The following is a 19,148-nucleotide window of genomic DNA, read 5'->3' on the forward strand; positions in this document are numbered from 1 at the left end:
CTAGTCATAATATGATATAATGACTAGCCATAACTCTATATAATGACATGATTTTTTTTAAAATTTAAAATAAAGTTTTTTTTTCGGGTACCCGACTTCCGAGTACCCGAAAATTTCGGGTACCCGACATGATCAGGTTGTTGTCAGGTAGTAAATATTACTACCCGACTTGTCGGGTACCCGAACCCGAAAACTCGCCCCGCATCCACCCCTAGCTGCAACCACAGAGCATATTCAGAATTTTAAGAAATTTTAAAACCAAGCTCTGATAGCACTTATTGATCCCGCGTACGACAATTTGAGATAATAAATATGAAAATAAAAAATAAATTGGACACCGAGATTTACGTGGAAAACCTCTAAAAATTATTTGGATAAAAACAACTGGCAAGATGAAAAGAATTTCACTAATATTTTATGGTGTACAACCCACTCAGTGTGTTTCCAAAGAGAACACACTCTCTTAATACATGATAACAAAACTCCTTATAAATATTATAAAACCAAGCGCTCAAATGCTATAAGATGAGAAAAAACTCGTAGAATGTGTCAGACTTAATTTAATTGGGTTATCTTTTGATTTTTAATGTAGACTGAGGTGGAGGATAAATTTGGAAATAGTAAGAGATATAGATTATTTAAAAACAAAATTTCAAAATTGTCTCTCCAGTAAGAACAAACCAATTGATTTCAAATAATATGATTTCCCTCGGTTTCTACTTACAAAAGCAAGGGCTTGACTAAGTTTAAACTGGGAAATTCAAGTCAAGCTACTCCTTATTCGCACCCTTTCTATAATCATTTGCCGACCGGACAAATCTTCTTCATACCCAACAACCTGAACAAGCAATGCAAATCATATTAAAATACCTTAATTTCGATGTATCCCACGTTTAACCAAAATCCCATGTTCTTCACCGAGGATTCGAAAAACGTAAAATTTTCAGTTGGACAAATGAAACTGACAAAATGAAAATGCATTAACAGCAGCAAGATATATACCTGAGAATCAGTTTGTGTTTCGCTGAAACCATCGTGACTGCCCTTCACTGCAGCATTTCCAGAAAGATTGTCTTCTCCTTCATTTGACCTGAAACAAACAATTTGCTTTACCAGTGTAACTGGTTGAAATGAATCTGGAGTGACGACGTCTGATCACTATGTCATGATGAGAAAATCTAACGCACCACTCATTCACAAGATAATCCGTATAATGACAAAGATGAAAACATAGATGAGAATCTAAATTATATAAAATCATTTAATTCTCTAGATTGGATTAATACCACATGGTTTCTAGGGCATAAAAGAACAATGAACATGCTGTATAACAAAATCGAGAAATAAAAAAGTATGATAAGATGGAAGTTCACCTGTTTACCCAATGCTGTGCTTGAATAGCATCGGAATGGTGAATAGAAGACCTTTGACCAAGCAATGTGGAATTGGAAGACAAAATCTGCTAGAATTTAAGGGTACCGTTAGCAAGAAACAATGTTTACTCATGAAGAAGTTTGAATAAAAAAGAACTAACAGAGAAAATGGATACATTTTCATTGCAACCGTTTGTCTCTTGAAACTTCGGATCTTGAATCTGATAAAAAAGAAGACCAGTAAAACATGAGGGAACATGTTAACAGCCTTTTCACATGAAAATAAGGAATTGACACTCTACCTTGCTCGTTTGCTCCAACAAATCTTCTATAGCTGCTGCAACATCAGGAACTACCAAAGAAGCTCCTCTTGCATAAATTGTTGTGCTGTTTTCTGCAAGATTCTTCATGTTGACAGACTTGTCATCTGTGGAGACACAAGATAGTGGGATCTTTACATTATCATTTCCCAAAACTTTTGCTCTCTTACTGTAATTACTTAAATGCTTGGTCCCATCCGTCCCCAGATATTTGTTGGCTACAACTGTTTGTGTATTTCTCAAATCCTGTGACTTCATTGGTTGTGAAGCATCATCCTCATACAGCTTCCTGACAGATTGCGAAGGATATTGGCTCACAGTGGACAGTGTTTCTCGGTCCAGAGAAGTTAGCTCTTTTGGATAAAATGCTTTCAGATCGACAACTTTGTTCTGTCTCATTATCAACAAGGTTATAGTTAACCAAAAATGTGCATACTAAGAAACAATAGATTGCGAGCATCATAGACCAAAAAAAATATATGATGAAACCACCTGCAAGACACATTCATGTATCCACTCAGCAGAAACTACTTGAATTCTCCATCGGCAGGCTGCCTCGTACTTATCACCATCAGCATATTTACATATCAGATGAGTGGCTTTCTTGGTCAGTTTTTCAACAAGCTTAACTCCAAGAACATAGCACAAATTCCTCAACAGCTGTCTTTCTTTCGTATCATATCGCGAAACACAGAATCGATAGCCTTCAAACCCAGGTAAAGGGATTCGGCATGGTAGTGGAGAATAGAGTAGATGACTACCAACTTCCAGCAAACGACCATTCTTCAAACAATAAGAGCTATGTAGGTCAATTTTTTACACCCAAACATACGAAAGTGTTGAATATGCAAAGATTAGATGATAAGATCATAGCTGTTAAAAAAAAGAATAAAAAGAGAACTCTTTGATTTCTTGGTAATTTAGCATTTCATACTCTATGTTTAAATTCTAATTAGATTAGATTAGATAGTAATTTGATTGGGCAGACCTTCTATATGTCATGATGTATTGTTTCATTATTTTTTATTGAATAAAATTGTCTTTTCCCCACCTGTCTTTCTTCCATTAACGACATGGTATCAGAGAGGTAGCTGCCGATGACAAAATACGGCATGACATCTCCTTCTTCCTCTGGCGATTCATCAACTGTCAATCTTCGAATCCAGCATGCCTAAACACTGGGCTTCTCGAATCATGATGTTATTCATATGCGGACGAGGGAAAGATGATTAACTCTCAGGTGTTGCGCCTCAACCTAAAGCCACATGCTCGACATTCAAAACATGGAGATCCGAGAACAACATGGTTATGTCATGGTTAATAAATTCCATGAACCAAAAAATTGCCGAAAATTTTCTCATGTACACGACAGCAGAAGACATCTGGGAAGCCATACGTGATACATATACCTCCAAGGATAACACTTCCGAAATCTTTGAAAATGAGTGCATGCTCCACGATTTACGACAGGGTGATGCTTTGTGACAGCCTATTTTACCAGCCTATCTCGGTCATGGCAGCAACTTGATATGTTTGAAGTTCAAGACTGGAAACGTCCGGATGATGCCCTCCGCTACAAGTCAATTGTTGAAAAGAGACGTACATTCAAATTCCTCTCTGGTTTAAATAAAAATCTTGACGTAAGTGCGCAATCGCATTCAACCTCCGGACAGTATTCTTCGAGGTAAGCCATGAAGAAAGCCATCGCAAATTCATGTTGGGCTCACCCACTTCCAAACCACCTATCAACAGTTCAGCCCTTGCTTCTCATCAGGCATCCTTCTAAACTATTCATTAGAAACTTGTTCGAAATCCATGGTAGGCCGGTAGATTGGAAGCCCTCACGGTTAAAACGTGCAAATTCGGCTGCCACTGAGAGCATTTCACCTGAACCAGCCCCATTTGCTGCGACTCAATTGGAGGCTCTTCAAAGATTACTCTGCCAGGCCCAATCCTCAGCAAATCCATCGAACATTGCCAATGGCAGCACTGCACAAAGAGGTGATTCATCCTTTCCAGTGATTGGATAATCGACTCAGGTGCATCTGAACCCCTTACTGGAAATTTATCCCTTTTTCGAGCACACATTGTTTGTATAGCAAACGGTTCTTGTTCCAAAGTATTCGGTTCCGCCAGTTTAGTGCAGCTCTCTAGGGATATTTGTTTACATTCAGTTTTGTTTATACCTGATTTGACATGCAACCTACTTTCAGTTAGAATGATGACCTCCAGTTCACAGCTAAATTCTTTGTCGATTCTTGTATTTTTGAGGAACTATCATTGGGGAGAATGATTGGCATTACCGATCTTCGTGCAAGACTATACCTCTTCAAGATGAAGGATCCTCCATGAAGTATGACCTCGAGATCATCCATTTTTATGTTTTCCAATTCTGTTAATAAGGATAATCATAACCTACTATGGCATTATAGGTTAGGGTACCCCTCTCCTTTTTATTCAGAAAAATTTCCAAGTTTATTTCATGTGATAATTTTCAATTGTCAAAACATACAAGTGCCACATTTAAAACACAACCATAAAAACCATCTTCACATGTCCCTCTCATCCACATTGATATTTGAGGTACATCACATGTGCAAAATATAACGGACAGTCGTTGGTTTTTGTTATTTGTGGATGACCGTACCCATCTCTCTTAGGTGTTCTCAATGAAAGAGAAGACTGAAACTTCACAGATCTTTAAACATTTCAACACCATGATCCAAACCCAGTTCTCAACAAAAATACAGATCCTACGAACCGATAGAGCCAAATATTTCTTCAATTCCGTCTTGGGTGATTAATTAATTACTTAAGGAATTGTTCGCCAAAGTTCCTGTGTTGAAACCACAACAGAACAGTGTTTCTGAACGAAAGAAGCGTCACTTGCTAGAGGATGCTCGCTCCTTGTTGTTTACAAATAATGTTACCCCACTATTTGGAGGTGATGCAATACTTACCGACATATACCTCATTAACCGAATGTTTTCCTATGTCCTCGACTGCAAAACCCTTATCCAGGCCCTTCTTGAGTTTTACCCAAACACCCATCTCATTCAAAATATCGCTCTCAAATTTTTTGGGGTGCTCATCCTTTGTTCACATCCACACCTAACATCGAGGTAAACTTGAACCACGAGCCATCAAATGTGTTTTCCTAGGCTACTCTCCCAACCAGAAAGGATAGAAGTGTTATTCCCCAGTCATCAGCAAGTTTTACACCTTTATGGAAGTCACGTTCCTTGAATGAGAACCGCTTTTCCCCAGTTCCGCGATTCAGGGGGAGAATTCTAGTAATGAATCTCTGAATAGGGACCAATCACTATCCCATTTTTCGACTCCACAAACATCCCAATCCATACTGATCTATCATGTGATCTCCAACCTAATCATAATCCAACCCTCACCAATAAACCACTCCAGATCAATTCTCACATAACAGTTACTTCAACTTGGGAGCCAACATGCCCATGTGCAAGATCAGCTAGCCAATAGCTCTCATTTGAAGTCACATTCCATGGAAAATGATGAGGTATTACTTCTTCTGACTCACCTAAAATCGAATATTATGATAATGATGAAAGACCCATTGCATTAAGGAAAGAAGTCAGATCTTGTGTTCAACACCCTATATGTACTTTTATAACCATTGATAATTTATTACCTGGATATCAAGCATTTGTGACTAACCTAGACCAGGTACAAGTTCCATCAAATATAATAGAAGCCCACCAAGATCCAAACTAGAAGGTTGTTGTCTTTGATGAAATAAAGGCACTGGAAAAGAATAGCACCTGGCAGATCACTGACCTTCCATGTGGAAAAAGGACAATCGGATGTAAGTGGATCTTCACTGTTAAACATAAGACCGATGGAAGTATTGAACGTTTTACAGCACGGTTGGTGGCAAAATTGTACACACAAGCATATGACATTGACTATCAAGAGACATTTGCTTATGTGGCTAAACTTAATGTCGTCCGAGTTCTTTTATCAATTGCGGCAAATTTAGATTGACCACTATATCAGCTTGATGTCGAAAATGCATTCTAGAACGGTGACCTTGAAGAAGAAGTCTACATGGACAACTCTTCAGGCTTTGAATCAGGAGCCACTGTCAACAAAGTGTGCAGGCTAAGGAAATTGCTCTACGGTCTAAAACAATTACCTCGGGCCTGGTTTCATTGAGTCACAAGTTTCCTAAGGGAGATGGATACAAACAGTGTCAATCAGATTATACAATGTTCATCAAACACTGTGAAGAAGGAAAAATCTCCATCATCGTTGTATATGTTGGCGACATTGTTCTTACAGGAAATGATCGGCAAGAAATGACTTGTGTGAAGTTGCTGCTCTCAAGGGAATTTGAAATGAAAGACTTAGGGCATTTGAAATATTTTTGGGAATGGAGGTGGTAAAATCATCACTTTGGGATCTCAATCTCCTAAAGGAAATATATGTTAGATCTATTAAAAGAAACAGGTTGACACATCCATGGCCCCAATGTGAAGAATGGGGTTAAAAATGATAGCCCGCTGGTTGATAAAGGGCGATACCAAAGGCTGGAGGGCAAGTTAATATATCTCTCACACACGGCCAGACATTGGGTTTGTTGTAAGCGTTAGTCTGTTTATGAATAATCCAATTGAGGAACATACGGATGTTGTGTATCGGGTATTGAGATACCTAAAAAAGGCCTTGGGAAATGACTACTCTTTAGAAAAACCCCGTGCAAGGACGTCAAAATTTACAATAATGCAGTTCGGGCGGGTTCTCTAAATGGCAGGCACTCCACACCAGGTTACTGCTCGTTTGTGTTGGGAAATCTGGTAACCTAGCGAAGCAAAAAGCAGTCAGTAGTAGCACGGAGCAGTGCGAAGAGTTCCGATCCTTAGCTCATGGAAGATGCGAAGGACTATGGCTCCAAAGACTGCTCAAAGAATTACAACTGGAAAGACATCAATCAATGGAATTAAAGTGTGACAATCAAGCTGCAATAAGTATTACCAAAAATCCAATTTGTCATGATCGAACCAAACGTTGAGGTTGATTGTCACTTCATCCGTGAGAAGATTGAAAATAGAATTGTGGGTCTTGAGTACATCCCTACCCAGTTGCAAGTTGTAAACATCCTCACAAAAGCTCTCTTTAGACCCACGTTCGAAGACATGATTTCCAAACTGGGCAAGATTAACATATACGAACCAACTTGAGGAGGAGTCTTGAATATGCAAACATTAGATGATAATATGACTCTTTGATTTGTTGGTAATTTCTGTAGCATTTTATCCTTTATGTTCAAATTTAAATTAAATTAGATTAAATATTATTTTGATTGGGTAGACCTTATATATATACTGATGTATTGTTTCATTATTCTTAACGTCTTTCTTCCATTAACGACAAAAAGCACAAACATAAAACACTGCATTATTATCTGTTGGAACAAAATTTTCATCAGTTTGGATGATGACAAAGTTTAGTAAATTTGCCCGTCTCTATTAAATTAACAAAGATCAACTAACTGAGACCGCTGAGCAGCTGCGATAAATATTTGACAACAGGCAGCAGCAAAGTAGTTTAAGGAAGAACCAGCAGAATAATCATCCAATCTCGCCAGAATATAAGACAAAGCGACGGTAACGAAGTGCATCAGCGACAAGTACAAACAAACAAGAGATATTGCAAAGGTCAGACAATAGATAGATATTATTCCATACAGAAGCAACCGAGACTCGACATAAAAGAGACACATGGCATACAATCAGATCTAACAGCAAAACTCTCTACCATAAGAAGATTTGAAGACCCTTCACCACTGGATATCTATTTAACTACATGACAAAATAGGAAAACAACTGCTTTATAAGCTAAACTGAAAAGGGACAACAGGGCTCTATTTGCAGGTTTTTACCAGATTTGATTTGGAAATCAAAATAAAGTTTCACAATCTTTCCTAACCTAAGAAACTCGAGAATCAACAGCTGTTTAAAGGATCTCTCTTGCACACAAAGAACACATCTGATAAGAGACTGGAAGAAATAGGCCACATATTCCCAGAGAAGCTCGCTATCACACAAGTTTATTTCAGAAGAAAGAACAAGACCAATGGGCCTATTCTGGAAAGCCCATTAGAATAAAGAACAGAGTAGAGCACGAGAGTGAGGAGATAAAAATAAGAGCATGTAATTGGTTAAGAGTTGGTTATGTCATCATTTGTCTTTTGAGTGTTAATAGCAGAGCTACGGGAAGGCAGTATTTTCTTTTGTACAAGGATTTTTCTGATAATTCAGCTTTTATTTCATCAGATATAGAACTTGCATTTCCTTTATCTTGAGTTGCTTTGTCTTCTTGCTATATTTTTATCTTACTTTTTAGCATAGTTATTAAAAGCGTGCGCCTGGTTGCGCGTAGGCGACAGGACCAGCCGGGCTCACCCATTGCGCTTGGGTTATTGCCCAGGCGAAGCACTTGAAACAAGCACGCTTAAAGCGTGCGCCTCTGCCTAGGCGCGAGGCTCCGAGAGGCGCAAAAGCGTGCGCTTTGAAGAAGTGGACTGATAATTTGTAGGTGAATAAAAAATAACTCGAACTCAACTAATTTTACAGCTTAATTAGCAAAGCTCATGGCTATTTAATGATTAAAAAAACTATCGCTCATTCATGCAAGATTTTTTTAACAGAAATTTCATAAGTCCTTTATTCAAACTTTTACTGTAATGTTCCTTCTTTTACGATGATGATGGTAGTTGAGCAGGATGATCAAGAATTTGATGATTTAGATGATAGTTTAATCCTTTATACAAACTTTTAATCTAATTTCTTCTACACTCATGACTCATCATTGCGACGACGACGATATAGTTGCAGACGTTGAACAAGAATTTGAAGATTTCGATATTTGATTTTTTTTAATATACTATGAATTGATGATTTATTAATGAACTTTAAATGATTAATTTTTTTCTAGTTATGATTTACGTTACATTATCTATTAATGAACTTTTTATTTATAATGTTTGTTATCTTTGTGAAAAATATTTAATTTATATAATATTATAGTATAAATCACTTTATATATATTGAATTTTAAAAATTATCTTAAATGCGCCTTGCGCCTCAGGCTCCAAGGTACCCTAGCGCTTTAGTGCGCCTTGCGCCCTAAATAACTATGCTTTTTAGGCCATTAGAACCAGCTAGCTATCAACATTTCTACATGCTTAAAAGCTTTAGAAGTATTTGTGAATTTGGCTGAATAAATAATTTTACTCCTTAAACTTGGTATTTATACAAGATGCGTAGAGATAATTACCAAATCTCTCATAAAATTAAAATATTCTACCAATCCAACCAAATCTCTTATTAAAATAAAATATTCTACTAATCCTACATAAAAATAAAATATTCTACTAATCCTNCTGTGAATTTTGTGAATTTGGCTGAATAATATTTTTATTCCTTACACTTGGTATTTATACAAGAATTACCAAATCTCCTATTAAAATAAAATATTCTATCAAATCTCCTATTAAAATAAAATATCTCCTATTAAAATAAAATATTCTATCAAATCTCCTATTAAAATAAAATATTCTGTTTCTATTAGGCTTAGAATCCGGAATCAGTTGTCAATAACTAATTCCGGATTTAGCACATTTTCCTATTATAGAATAAATAAAATAAAATCCTAAATACAAATCTTACTAGGAAATAATAGGAATTCTAACACTCCCCCTCAAGTTGATGCATAGATGTCGATCATGCGCAACTTGGATTTAAAAGAGTCAAACTGAGGTCGATGAAGATTTTTCGTAAGAATGTCAGCAAGTTGACCATCGGACGGGACGTACGGAATGCAAATTTCCCTGGTGTCAATCTTTTCTTTGATAAAATGACGGTCAATCTCGATATGTTTAGTCCGGTCATGTTGAACTGGATTATGAGCAATGCTGATAGCAGCCTTATTATCACAGAATAACCGGAGAGGAGTAGTGAAGGACATATGCAGCTCCCGAAGTAGAATCTGTAGCCACAATAGTTCACACACACCGTTAGCCATAGCTCGATATTCTGCCTCCGCGCTACTTCGGGCAACAACAGATTGTTTCTTGCTCTTCCAAGTGATCAAATTTCCCCAAACAAAAGTGCAGTAACCCGACGTGGAGCGGCGATCATGAACCGAACCTGCCCAGTCCGCATCAGTATAGGCCGACACATTCCGAGAGGAATTCTTGCGAAAAAGAAGACCCGAACCCGGAGTACCCTTAAGGTAATGGAGAATGCGAAAAACAGCCTGAAGATGGTGTTCATAAGGGTCATGCATGAATTGACTGACTACATTCACGGCGTGAGCAATATCTGGGCGAGTATGTGCAAGGTAAATGAGGCGGCCTACCAAATGTTGGTACCGAGACTGGTCAACGGGAACACCGTTAGGAACGTCGCACAATCTCTCATTAGGATCCATTGGAACAGTAACAGGTTTGCAATGTAGGAGACCTATGTCGCGAAGTAAGTCGAGAACATACTTGGTTTGGGACAGAGCAATCCCTTCAGATGAGCGCACAACCTCCATCTCCAAAAAATAACGTAGCGGTCCCAAGTTTTTCATAACAAAGGTAGAACTGAGAATTCCTTTAAGCCTTGCTAACTCCGGAAGATCACTGTCGGTAAGAACAATATCATCGACATACACAATCAAAATCGAAACAAGACCCTGAGAAGAGTGCTTAAAAAACAAGGTGTGGTCCGATTGAGCCTGAGAATAACCGTGGGTAGTAATGACTGATGTAAACTTGCCGAACCAAGATAGGGGAGACTGCTTAAGGCAATAAATAGCCTTACGAAGGCGACAAACATGACCCGGAGGAGAGTCTGCAAGGAAGCCCGGAGAGAGCTTCATGTAAACTTCTTCTTCAAGCTCACCATTTAGGAAAGCATTCTTGACATCAAGCTGATAAAGAGGCCAATCAAGGTTAACTGCAAGTGAGAGTAGAACACAGACAGTATTAAGCTTAGCCACCGGGGCAAAGGTTCCTCGTAATCTACCCCATAAGTTTGGGTATAACATTTGGCAACTAACCGAGCCTTGAAGCGCTCTATAGAACCGTCGGACTTATACTTGATTGTAAATATCCAGCGGCAGCCAACCGCACGCTTTCCCGCGGGTAACACGCCCACCTACCATGTATTATTAGTAGTCAAGGCATCCATCTCCGACATAACAGCCTCCTTCCATTTCGGATCCTCCATGGCCTCATCGATAGAGGTAGGGACATGGGTAGTCTGTATAGCAGAGGCAAAGGCTCGATAGAAAGTGGAAAGGTTAGCAAAGGAAATAAAATTAATCATGGGATATAAAGGTGTCCTGGTACAAGCCCGCGTCGGTTTTCGCAAAGCAATCGGAACATCCAAATCAGTAAAGACCGGGGTAGGTAAGGAAGAAGATGTATTACCTGGATCGTCGGTCGAAGTGGAAACATGCAGTGGTAGAGGAGTGGCATGACCTGAAGTAACGGCAGGAGGGCGGCGCCGGGAATAGACCTGAAGAACCGGAGGCAGAGCAGGTCAGTTAGGAAGAATAATAGGGTCCGGAGTAGGGGGAGAGGCCGAATCCGGGGCCTGGTCAGAGGGCAGGGTCGACACGGAAGAAGGTTGAGTTACTAAGGGAGTGGGTAATGGTATGAGAATAGGGTCGGGAAGGTCACACTCCCCCTGAGATGTAACCGAGTCGTAGTAAGGAATGTTTTCAAAGAACGAAACATCCATGCAAACAAAAGATTTGTTAGTGATGGGATTATAAGATCGATAGCCTTTTTGCGTATGAGCATAACCCAAAAAAATGCATTTTATTGCTCTTGGATCGAACTTGGAGCGAGTGGGGGATGTATTATGGACAAAGGCAGTACAACCGAAAACTTTAGGGTCGACGGAGGTAAAAGAGCGGTTCTGCGGGAAGTAGGAGTGAAACAATGTAAAAGGAGATTTAAAGCGAAAGACTTTGGATGGTAGCCGATTAATCAAATAGGCAACGGTTGACACGGCATCGTTCCAAAAGCGAGTAGGAACTTTAGATTGGAACATGAGGGAGCGGGCAATCTCAAGTAAATGGCGATTTTCCTCTCTGCGACACCATTTTGTTGGGGGGTGTCGGTACAAGAGCTGTGATGAAGAATCCCGTGAGAGATACGGTATGCCCCCAGGATGGAATTAAAGTATTCACGACCGTTATCAGTTCGCAGGACTTGAATATTGGTATGAAATTGAGTTTTGACAAAGGAGTGAAAATTTTTAAAAGTGAGGGCTGCCCCAGATTTATCTTTAAGAATAAATACCCAGCAAAATCGAGTATGATAATCAATTAATGTTAAAAACCATCTTTTATTGGTATAACTCGGGACCCGAGATGGACCCCATAAATCACTGTGTATAAGGGAAAATGGAGCAGAAGATGTATATGAATGCGGTGGATAGTGAACACGATGGTGCTTTGCTAATTGACAGATATCACATTGAAGAGAAGACGGATTTTTATTTGTAAACAAAGAAGGGTACAAATGTTTTAAATAATGAAAACTCGGATTACCTAATCGGAAATGTAAAAGCTTAATTGGACAAACATTAGAAAAGGAAAAAAAGCCCAAGTGTAAAGACCGATCTTTAATGGGACCAGCACCGTCTTCGTGGTGAAAGATATAGAGGTCATCCACTCGTCTAGCATTGCCAATCATCCTCCCCTAACGACGGTCCTGAAAAACACAGACATCAGGGGAAAAGTGTAAGGAGCAATCTAGATCAGTGGTTCATTTACTGACGGATAGTAAATTGCAATGTAAATTAGGGACATGTAAAACATAGGTAAGGGTTAAGGTGGGTGAGATAGTAATGGAGCCTCTGCCAGCAATGGGAGAAAATGAGCCATCCGCAACCTTGACTTTATCACGACCCGAACAGAGAGTATATGAAGAAAACAACTCGGAACATCCTGTCATGTGATCGGTGGCACCGGAGTCTATAAACCATGGCCGATGGTGTAAGAGCGAAGCTAAAGCTCGAGGGATGTTACCTTGACGAACATGGGAAGTCGATGCGGAAGCAGGAGTAGGCTTGAGGAGACTCAGCAATTGATGAATTTGATCAGCACAAAAAGTTGTAAGGGCAGGGGCAGAAGACCGTGGAGAGGTTGTAGTAGCCACGGCGACACCTTTTCCGGTAGTCTTCGAGCTCGATGGTAACTTTGGGGGCTTGCCATGTAGGGCCCAACACTACTCCCGAGTGTGCCACGACTTATGACAATAATCACACTCAAAATAGTCAGATTTGCCCGATTTCCGGGAGTCATGGGTTCGAACTTTGGCTGGGGCAGGGGCCTGGTAGCCATGGCAGAAGGCTCGAAAGAGACGACGTCGGGGCCGAGCATGACCGTACGGCGGCTTTCTTCACGGCGAATCTCGGAGAAGACCTCCCGCGGAGCTGGGATAGGATCCCGGCCAAGTATCCGACCACGAACCTCATCGAGATCCTTATTAATGCCAACAAGGAATTGGAATACACGGTCTTTCTCGATCAATTTGAGGAACCGAGCATGATCCGCAGAGCACTTCCATTCAAAGTCATAGTACAGATCGCATTCCATCCACAAGGCCATGAGATCGTTGAAATATTGGGTGACAGATTTGGATCCTTGCTTAGCATTCCTCATCTTAGTAGTCACCTCATAGAGTTGAGCCGAGTTCCCAACATCTGAATATGTATCCTTGACAGCGTCCCACAAAGCTCGTGCTGAAGGTAGAAACAAATAGGAGCGACCAATAGAGGGCTCCATGGAATTGATCGACCACGACATAACCATGGAATTCTCAATTTCCCAGGCATTGTAGAACGGGTCGGTTTTGGCAGGTTCAATCGTGGTACCATTGAGGTAGCCAATTTTTCCTCGTCCTTTGATGAACAAGGTGACCGATTGGGACCACTGCAGGAAGTTGGTACCATTAAGCTTATGAGTAGTGATCAAAAAATTGGTGGAAATTTCATTCTTGTTAAGATTGGTGGAAGAGTGGCCTCCACCAGTGGGGTTTGTGGTAGATTCGCCATCAATTGGAGTGATCGGGGAAGATGAATCAGCCATAAAGCTTCCAAAAAGGAATTCCGGGTTGCTCATAATAGAAGAGCAATCGGAAAAGAGGTAATGGAGTTCGTAAGGTTAAAGTATCGGATCGATTATCGCTCTGATACCATGTGAATTTGGCTGAATAAATAATTTTATTCCTTAAACTTGGTATTTATACAAGATACGTAGAGATAATTACCAAATCTCTCATAAAAATAAAATATTCTACTAATCTTACCAAATCTCTCATTAAAATAAAATATTCTACTAATCCTACCAAATCTCTCATTAGCCTATTATAGAATAAAAAAAATAAAATCCTAAATACAAATCTGACTAGGAAAAATTAATAGTAATTCTAACAGTATTTGAACTCAAAGAACCAGCTCAGACATCAAACATGCACGAAAATTGGCTATATGTCAAAGAGGTTGGTCGATAACACTCTTGACATTTTAGCTGAGAAATTGGAGTCAATTTCCTGTGACTTACAAATCAGAATCTTGTCATTTTCAAGTGTATCAATCTGAGCGAAAAGTATAACCTAGGCAAAATTTGAGCGCTTCTATGCTGTGTACTAGTACAGCCCCGCCATCAAGTATGATGGCCTGCAGAGCATCGTAGGTGTAAAAGGAAATAATGGATCCCTCTCTTGACAGAAAGAAAAAAGAACACAGAACAATCATACTATCTGTGAACTTTAATAATTTATGTTCCATATACTTTCAGGTTTTGTTGTCTCACATTGTTATCTGAAGTCATATTCTAACAGGCCGATTAAGTTTTATAGTCCTTCATGTGACGAGCAGAGCTGAGTCAAAGCTGGCTCCAATATGTGCATGTGTTTCTGGATTAGACCCGATCAAGAATGGAGTTAGCTTGAAGTTCAAATCTAGTCACAAGATCAGAATAAAATCACTTCAAATTCTAAAAGCTACGCAGCGCCCTCCATACCCATTTTCTCTGATCTAGCCGGGACCAGGATTATCACATTTTTGAACTAATGAAACAAGATGCTTTAGAATCCCAAACTTTTCAGGTTGGCTGCCCAACAAACCTACTAAACTGAAGTTGAATTCATTAAAAGATATACCTCTATGCAAGAATGAATCCAATGACTGGATACATATGTACATCGGACATCAGTCAAACAGGGTATCACACCATGACGCTCAACAATGAAGTGCACATTCTTTTTATCTTGATCTGGTGCAACCTCTCCTCCACCTTCTCCAACCCACTGCATAATTTCGGGTCTCTGGAGAGAGTATAACAAGTCAAGAAATGAAAAGATCGTTATTATGTAATCAATGTCAAAGCGAAATAAATAAATTGAAAATATGTTGAATCATGGTACTAGTAGCAGATGCCTCTTAACAAGCAAGATTAGAAACCAGCATTTGGTTAAACTTATGTAGTTAAAGAGATGGTTCTTGGCATTAACATATCACTCAGTCAATGAAAACAGCGATCTTTTTAACTTATATGCAAAAACTCAAGGCTATGTGAATATGTGCTGCATAGACACTTAAATCTCCCAAAAATATATACGAAGCAGCTTACCTGTTCTTCAGGAAAAGAACTTGAAAAACGAAACAGCTTTCCATCAAATACAGCTGAAGACTTCCTATGTTTTACCATGTTGCTCACATCACTTTGCAACTTCAAATCAGAGTCTTCTTTATCTTTAAAAAAGCATAAACTAACATTGACTCGAATCATTCTACAGTAAATGAGAATTCCTTGCCAAGAAAACTCTGTTTTATCCTTTACCTAATAAAACTTCAGAATGATAGGCTGAGTTTTCCCAGATGTTATCATCTCCCACAGGCTGGGCACCAGTGAAATTACCTCGTTTCATGCCACTAACGCTTGTTTCAGTCTTTTTATCGAAGAATACAGGATCTATAAACAGATAAATAAAAAATTAAAAATGTAACAAATATAGATTCAGAATCATATCTACTAACTGATAGATTTAAAGAACAGAATGTTAAGTGAGGTGCATTTTTAGGTGTTAACATGACTTCTTCAGCACCTTTTGGAAGAAGTAAATCATAAGCAATGTGCCTATGAAGCACGGAAACTTCTTTCTTTTTGCGAGTGCAGTCTTCAAGCCATGCTGTTTTAACTACATGAATGATTCCATTAGCTGCTAGACTCCTTACCTCCTTCATCTCACTGCAAAATCACACACAATATCACATGTATGTTTCAGTTGAACAGACACGTATCTGCAGTAGTTAACCATTATACATGTATATTGTATACGGATATCAACTGCAACTGCTAGCTCATTAAATTTTACAATGCCATCATAATTAAAGGAAAATAAAATATCAGAGTAGCGGCCAAAGAATGTAAGGCTAGTAGTAAATTCTTTTTTACCATTCATATCAAATACTTGATTGTTTGAATGACGAGCTAGTCAGCCGCATTTAAGTTATACATATGAGATGACAATCGCATTTGAGTAGACAAAATTCAGTATTACACTAAAACTTAGAGCATGAGTAGATCAACCATGTGAATCCATTAATGAATATCACAGGCATAGACGTAACAACGAAATAAAAATCTATTGACACTTGGAGAACGCGGGTATTGTATACCATCAAATAAATTGAAGTGTCTGAATAAGTTCACAAAAAGAATGTAAACAAGTGTTTCTTGAGGCAGTGACACATTTTCGTTGCAAAAATAACTAGAAGCTTTTTTATTTGGAACAAATATCATGAGATACACTTAGACGAGTATTTCATGCACAAGCACAACATCTTACGTCTCTGATGGATTTCCAACTACTAAATGCGTCAATTTTTCACTGAAGTACATGTAACGAGAACCACCACCTCGGCGAACCATGTCTACTAGCTTCCGTATTTCAGATGACTCAAAGCCCACAAGTAGAATTCTGCACTCAGACAAGTATAAATCATCATCCTCACTTTGAGAGTCATCAGCAACACAACAGTCAAATACAGAATCACTTTTTTGTTGATGAACAGGAGAATCATTCTCCTGTTTGGAAAATGGAAGAGCTTCGAAAAATGTAGAATGCATGGCTGGCTGAGGAGTCTCAAGATCAGGTTCCGTATCCTGAGCAGACAAATTAGCATCTGAATCTGAGGCAGTGGCCAGTAACGATGAGGTATACTGTGAATTTCTGATAACCTTTCCATGACTGTATTGTTCCGTAGTCTTTATTGTGCTTACAGAAGATGCAGAACTACTAAGGACAGGATAGGAATCCTCAATAAGGCATGCTGCTTGTCCAAACAGCAACAGAAAAATCCACGATAAGAAGCAAGGAGAAAAAATTGTCAGATATAATTGGGCTCCGATAAAATTAGATTACAAGATAGTTAATGGGCACAAAACAATACACACATTGTGATACCTCTTCTAGCAACAGATTGATGAAACCATTTTCTGGTTACTATGTGAATGTGACCCCATCTCTTCGCAACCTTATATTTATCACCATCAGGAGCTTAAAAAAAATTAAGGATGCCAGTTTGGGGAATAAGGTGCACTTAATCACAAGATCATGGAACGTATTTAGGAAATATAGCTAAAGGATAAAGGTCATGCGTTGATATAATCGAAACCTTGCAATAAAATATACAGATGTATTTACCTGATCATTCAGACATATGACGTATTTGCAAGAAATATATGCATGTCTTATAACCCTTTCGTCATGTTGCTTGCGAATGTCAATCAAAGGGCTGAACCACGTAGTGTTTGGCTCTTCCATCACCATTCTAAATGAATCTAACATGATATCATAGAGTAATATTTTTTCCCACCCGCTTTGTGATGCATGATTTTCGTTCCAATTATCAAGTCACTTTCAAGGAATCTTTTGTTGCAATATCTTTCAAAAACATTTGAGGAGTCATTTTGTGCATATTTTCTCCAATTTGTGATTGCTTTATCCCATTTTCGTCATCAATAATCATTTGTTGAAGAAATTCGACAGCTGAATGAGAGTGGCAGCTCATAATGAAATGAGTTGACCTTAAGCTCTCACTTGAATAAAAATCGAGCTCGGACTTGCAAATTAAACACATTGAAGCTGGCTCAACTAGATTCTGAATGGCTGAATTCACCCTACATCCATTATTGCAAAATCAAATTTTGATCAAAGTGGCTTGGCCTTGTAGGATCAAAGTTGAACGCTTTGATAAACAATACGATGTCAAGATCTCAACTTGATGGGAGCACCAAAGATCTAAGAGCTAAGACTTTGATGCCATCGCAACATCCAAGTAAAGTATCATCTCAGATAATTCGATTTTGGAGTGATTTCCTCTCTTAAGTAATTTGGTTAATTCATAATCCATCTATATTAATATTTTGATAATTTGAATGAACATATCAATATATAAATGCAAGTTTTCTAAAAGATTGTACTGTGGATGGATGTAAGCCAAATGGCCAGACTCGTTTTTCTAGTATTTTCTGCCGATAAGTTGTTTTAATAATTAAATTAGTTTAGACTGGATTTGATTGAATGAAATCTAGTAGATTAGGAAAGATTATTTTCCCTGATCTGTAGAGATTTTATTTTATATTCTTTGGATATTTAAAGGTATGCTCAAGATGACATTACCATTAAGAAATAAAACTATAAAAGTACTCTTTCTTTTCTGCCCTATCCAACATTTTCTGCGTGGTAATTGGTCATGAATTTTAAAATTGCCATGATCGCCGCTAGGTCTATCTCTTCCGACTCCAGCGACGGCACAGCCCCTTCGACCGGCAGTTCTCAAGCCCCGCTATACATCGCACTTTCTGAAAGTTCCCTTCAAATAATCATCCACAAATTAAATGGAAAAAACTATCTTGAATAGGCTCAATCTGTGATGTTTGCGATCAAATTCGACGGAAAGGGTAAATTGGGGTACTTGAACGGAGAAGTGAAGCCACTGGAGTCGACAGATTCGAAATACAAGCAACGGCGATAGGAAAATTCCATGGTCACTGCATGGTTAATTAATCCATGTAACCCACAATAGGTTAAACCCTTTATGTTTTTACCTACTGTCCGTGATGTTTGGGAGGCGTTTGAGAAACGTAATCCGATTTGAAAACTACTCTCAGTTATACGATCTCAATATTCGCATCCGAGCTCCGGCATGTGCAACAAAGAGATCGAGACGTGACGTCTTATTATAATGAGTTGTTTACTATTGGCAAGAATTGGATTTGTTTGAAACTGATGAATGGGAAAGCAGTAAGGATTGTTCTCGCTACAAAAAATATCTTGAGCGAGGTCGTGTGTTTTTTTTCTTGGCTGGATTAAACAAAGAACTAGATGAAGTTTGAGGCAAACTCCTCG

The 19,148-nt window shown here is 38.8% G+C and overlaps 1 protein-coding gene across 1 annotated transcript in view; it reads right to left on the reverse strand.

The window, feature by feature from the left end:
* Positions 1–612: 612 nt before the first annotated feature.
* Positions 613–19,148, reverse strand: part of LOC140957651 (uncharacterized) — a 40,959-nt gene continuing 22,423 nt past the window's right edge. Inside the window, exons 7-18 of the mRNA XM_073414984.1 lie at positions 17,202–17,295; positions 16,584–17,067; positions 15,840–15,982; positions 15,575–15,706; positions 15,365–15,486; positions 14,895–15,059; positions 2,186–2,476; positions 1,676–2,083; positions 1,550–1,594; positions 1,374–1,462; positions 1,003–1,090; positions 613–838 (exon numbers count right to left, since the gene is read on the reverse strand). Of these exons, the coding sequence (XP_073271085.1) occupies positions 761–838; positions 1,003–1,090; positions 1,374–1,462; positions 1,550–1,594; positions 1,676–2,083; positions 2,186–2,476; positions 14,895–15,059; positions 15,365–15,486; positions 15,575–15,706; positions 15,840–15,982; positions 16,584–17,067; positions 17,202–17,295 (2,139 nt within the window). The 3' untranslated portion in view covers positions 613–760. The remainder of the gene's footprint in view (positions 839–1,002; positions 1,091–1,373; positions 1,463–1,549; positions 1,595–1,675; positions 2,084–2,185; positions 2,477–14,894; positions 15,060–15,364; positions 15,487–15,574; positions 15,707–15,839; positions 15,983–16,583; positions 17,068–17,201; positions 17,296–19,148) is intronic.

This window comes from Primulina huaijiensis, chromosome 14, assembly GCF_012295235.1.
Source record: "Primulina huaijiensis isolate GDHJ02 chromosome 14, ASM1229523v2, whole genome shotgun sequence".
Lineage (NCBI taxonomy): Eukaryota > Viridiplantae > Streptophyta > Magnoliopsida > Lamiales > Gesneriaceae > Primulina > Primulina huaijiensis.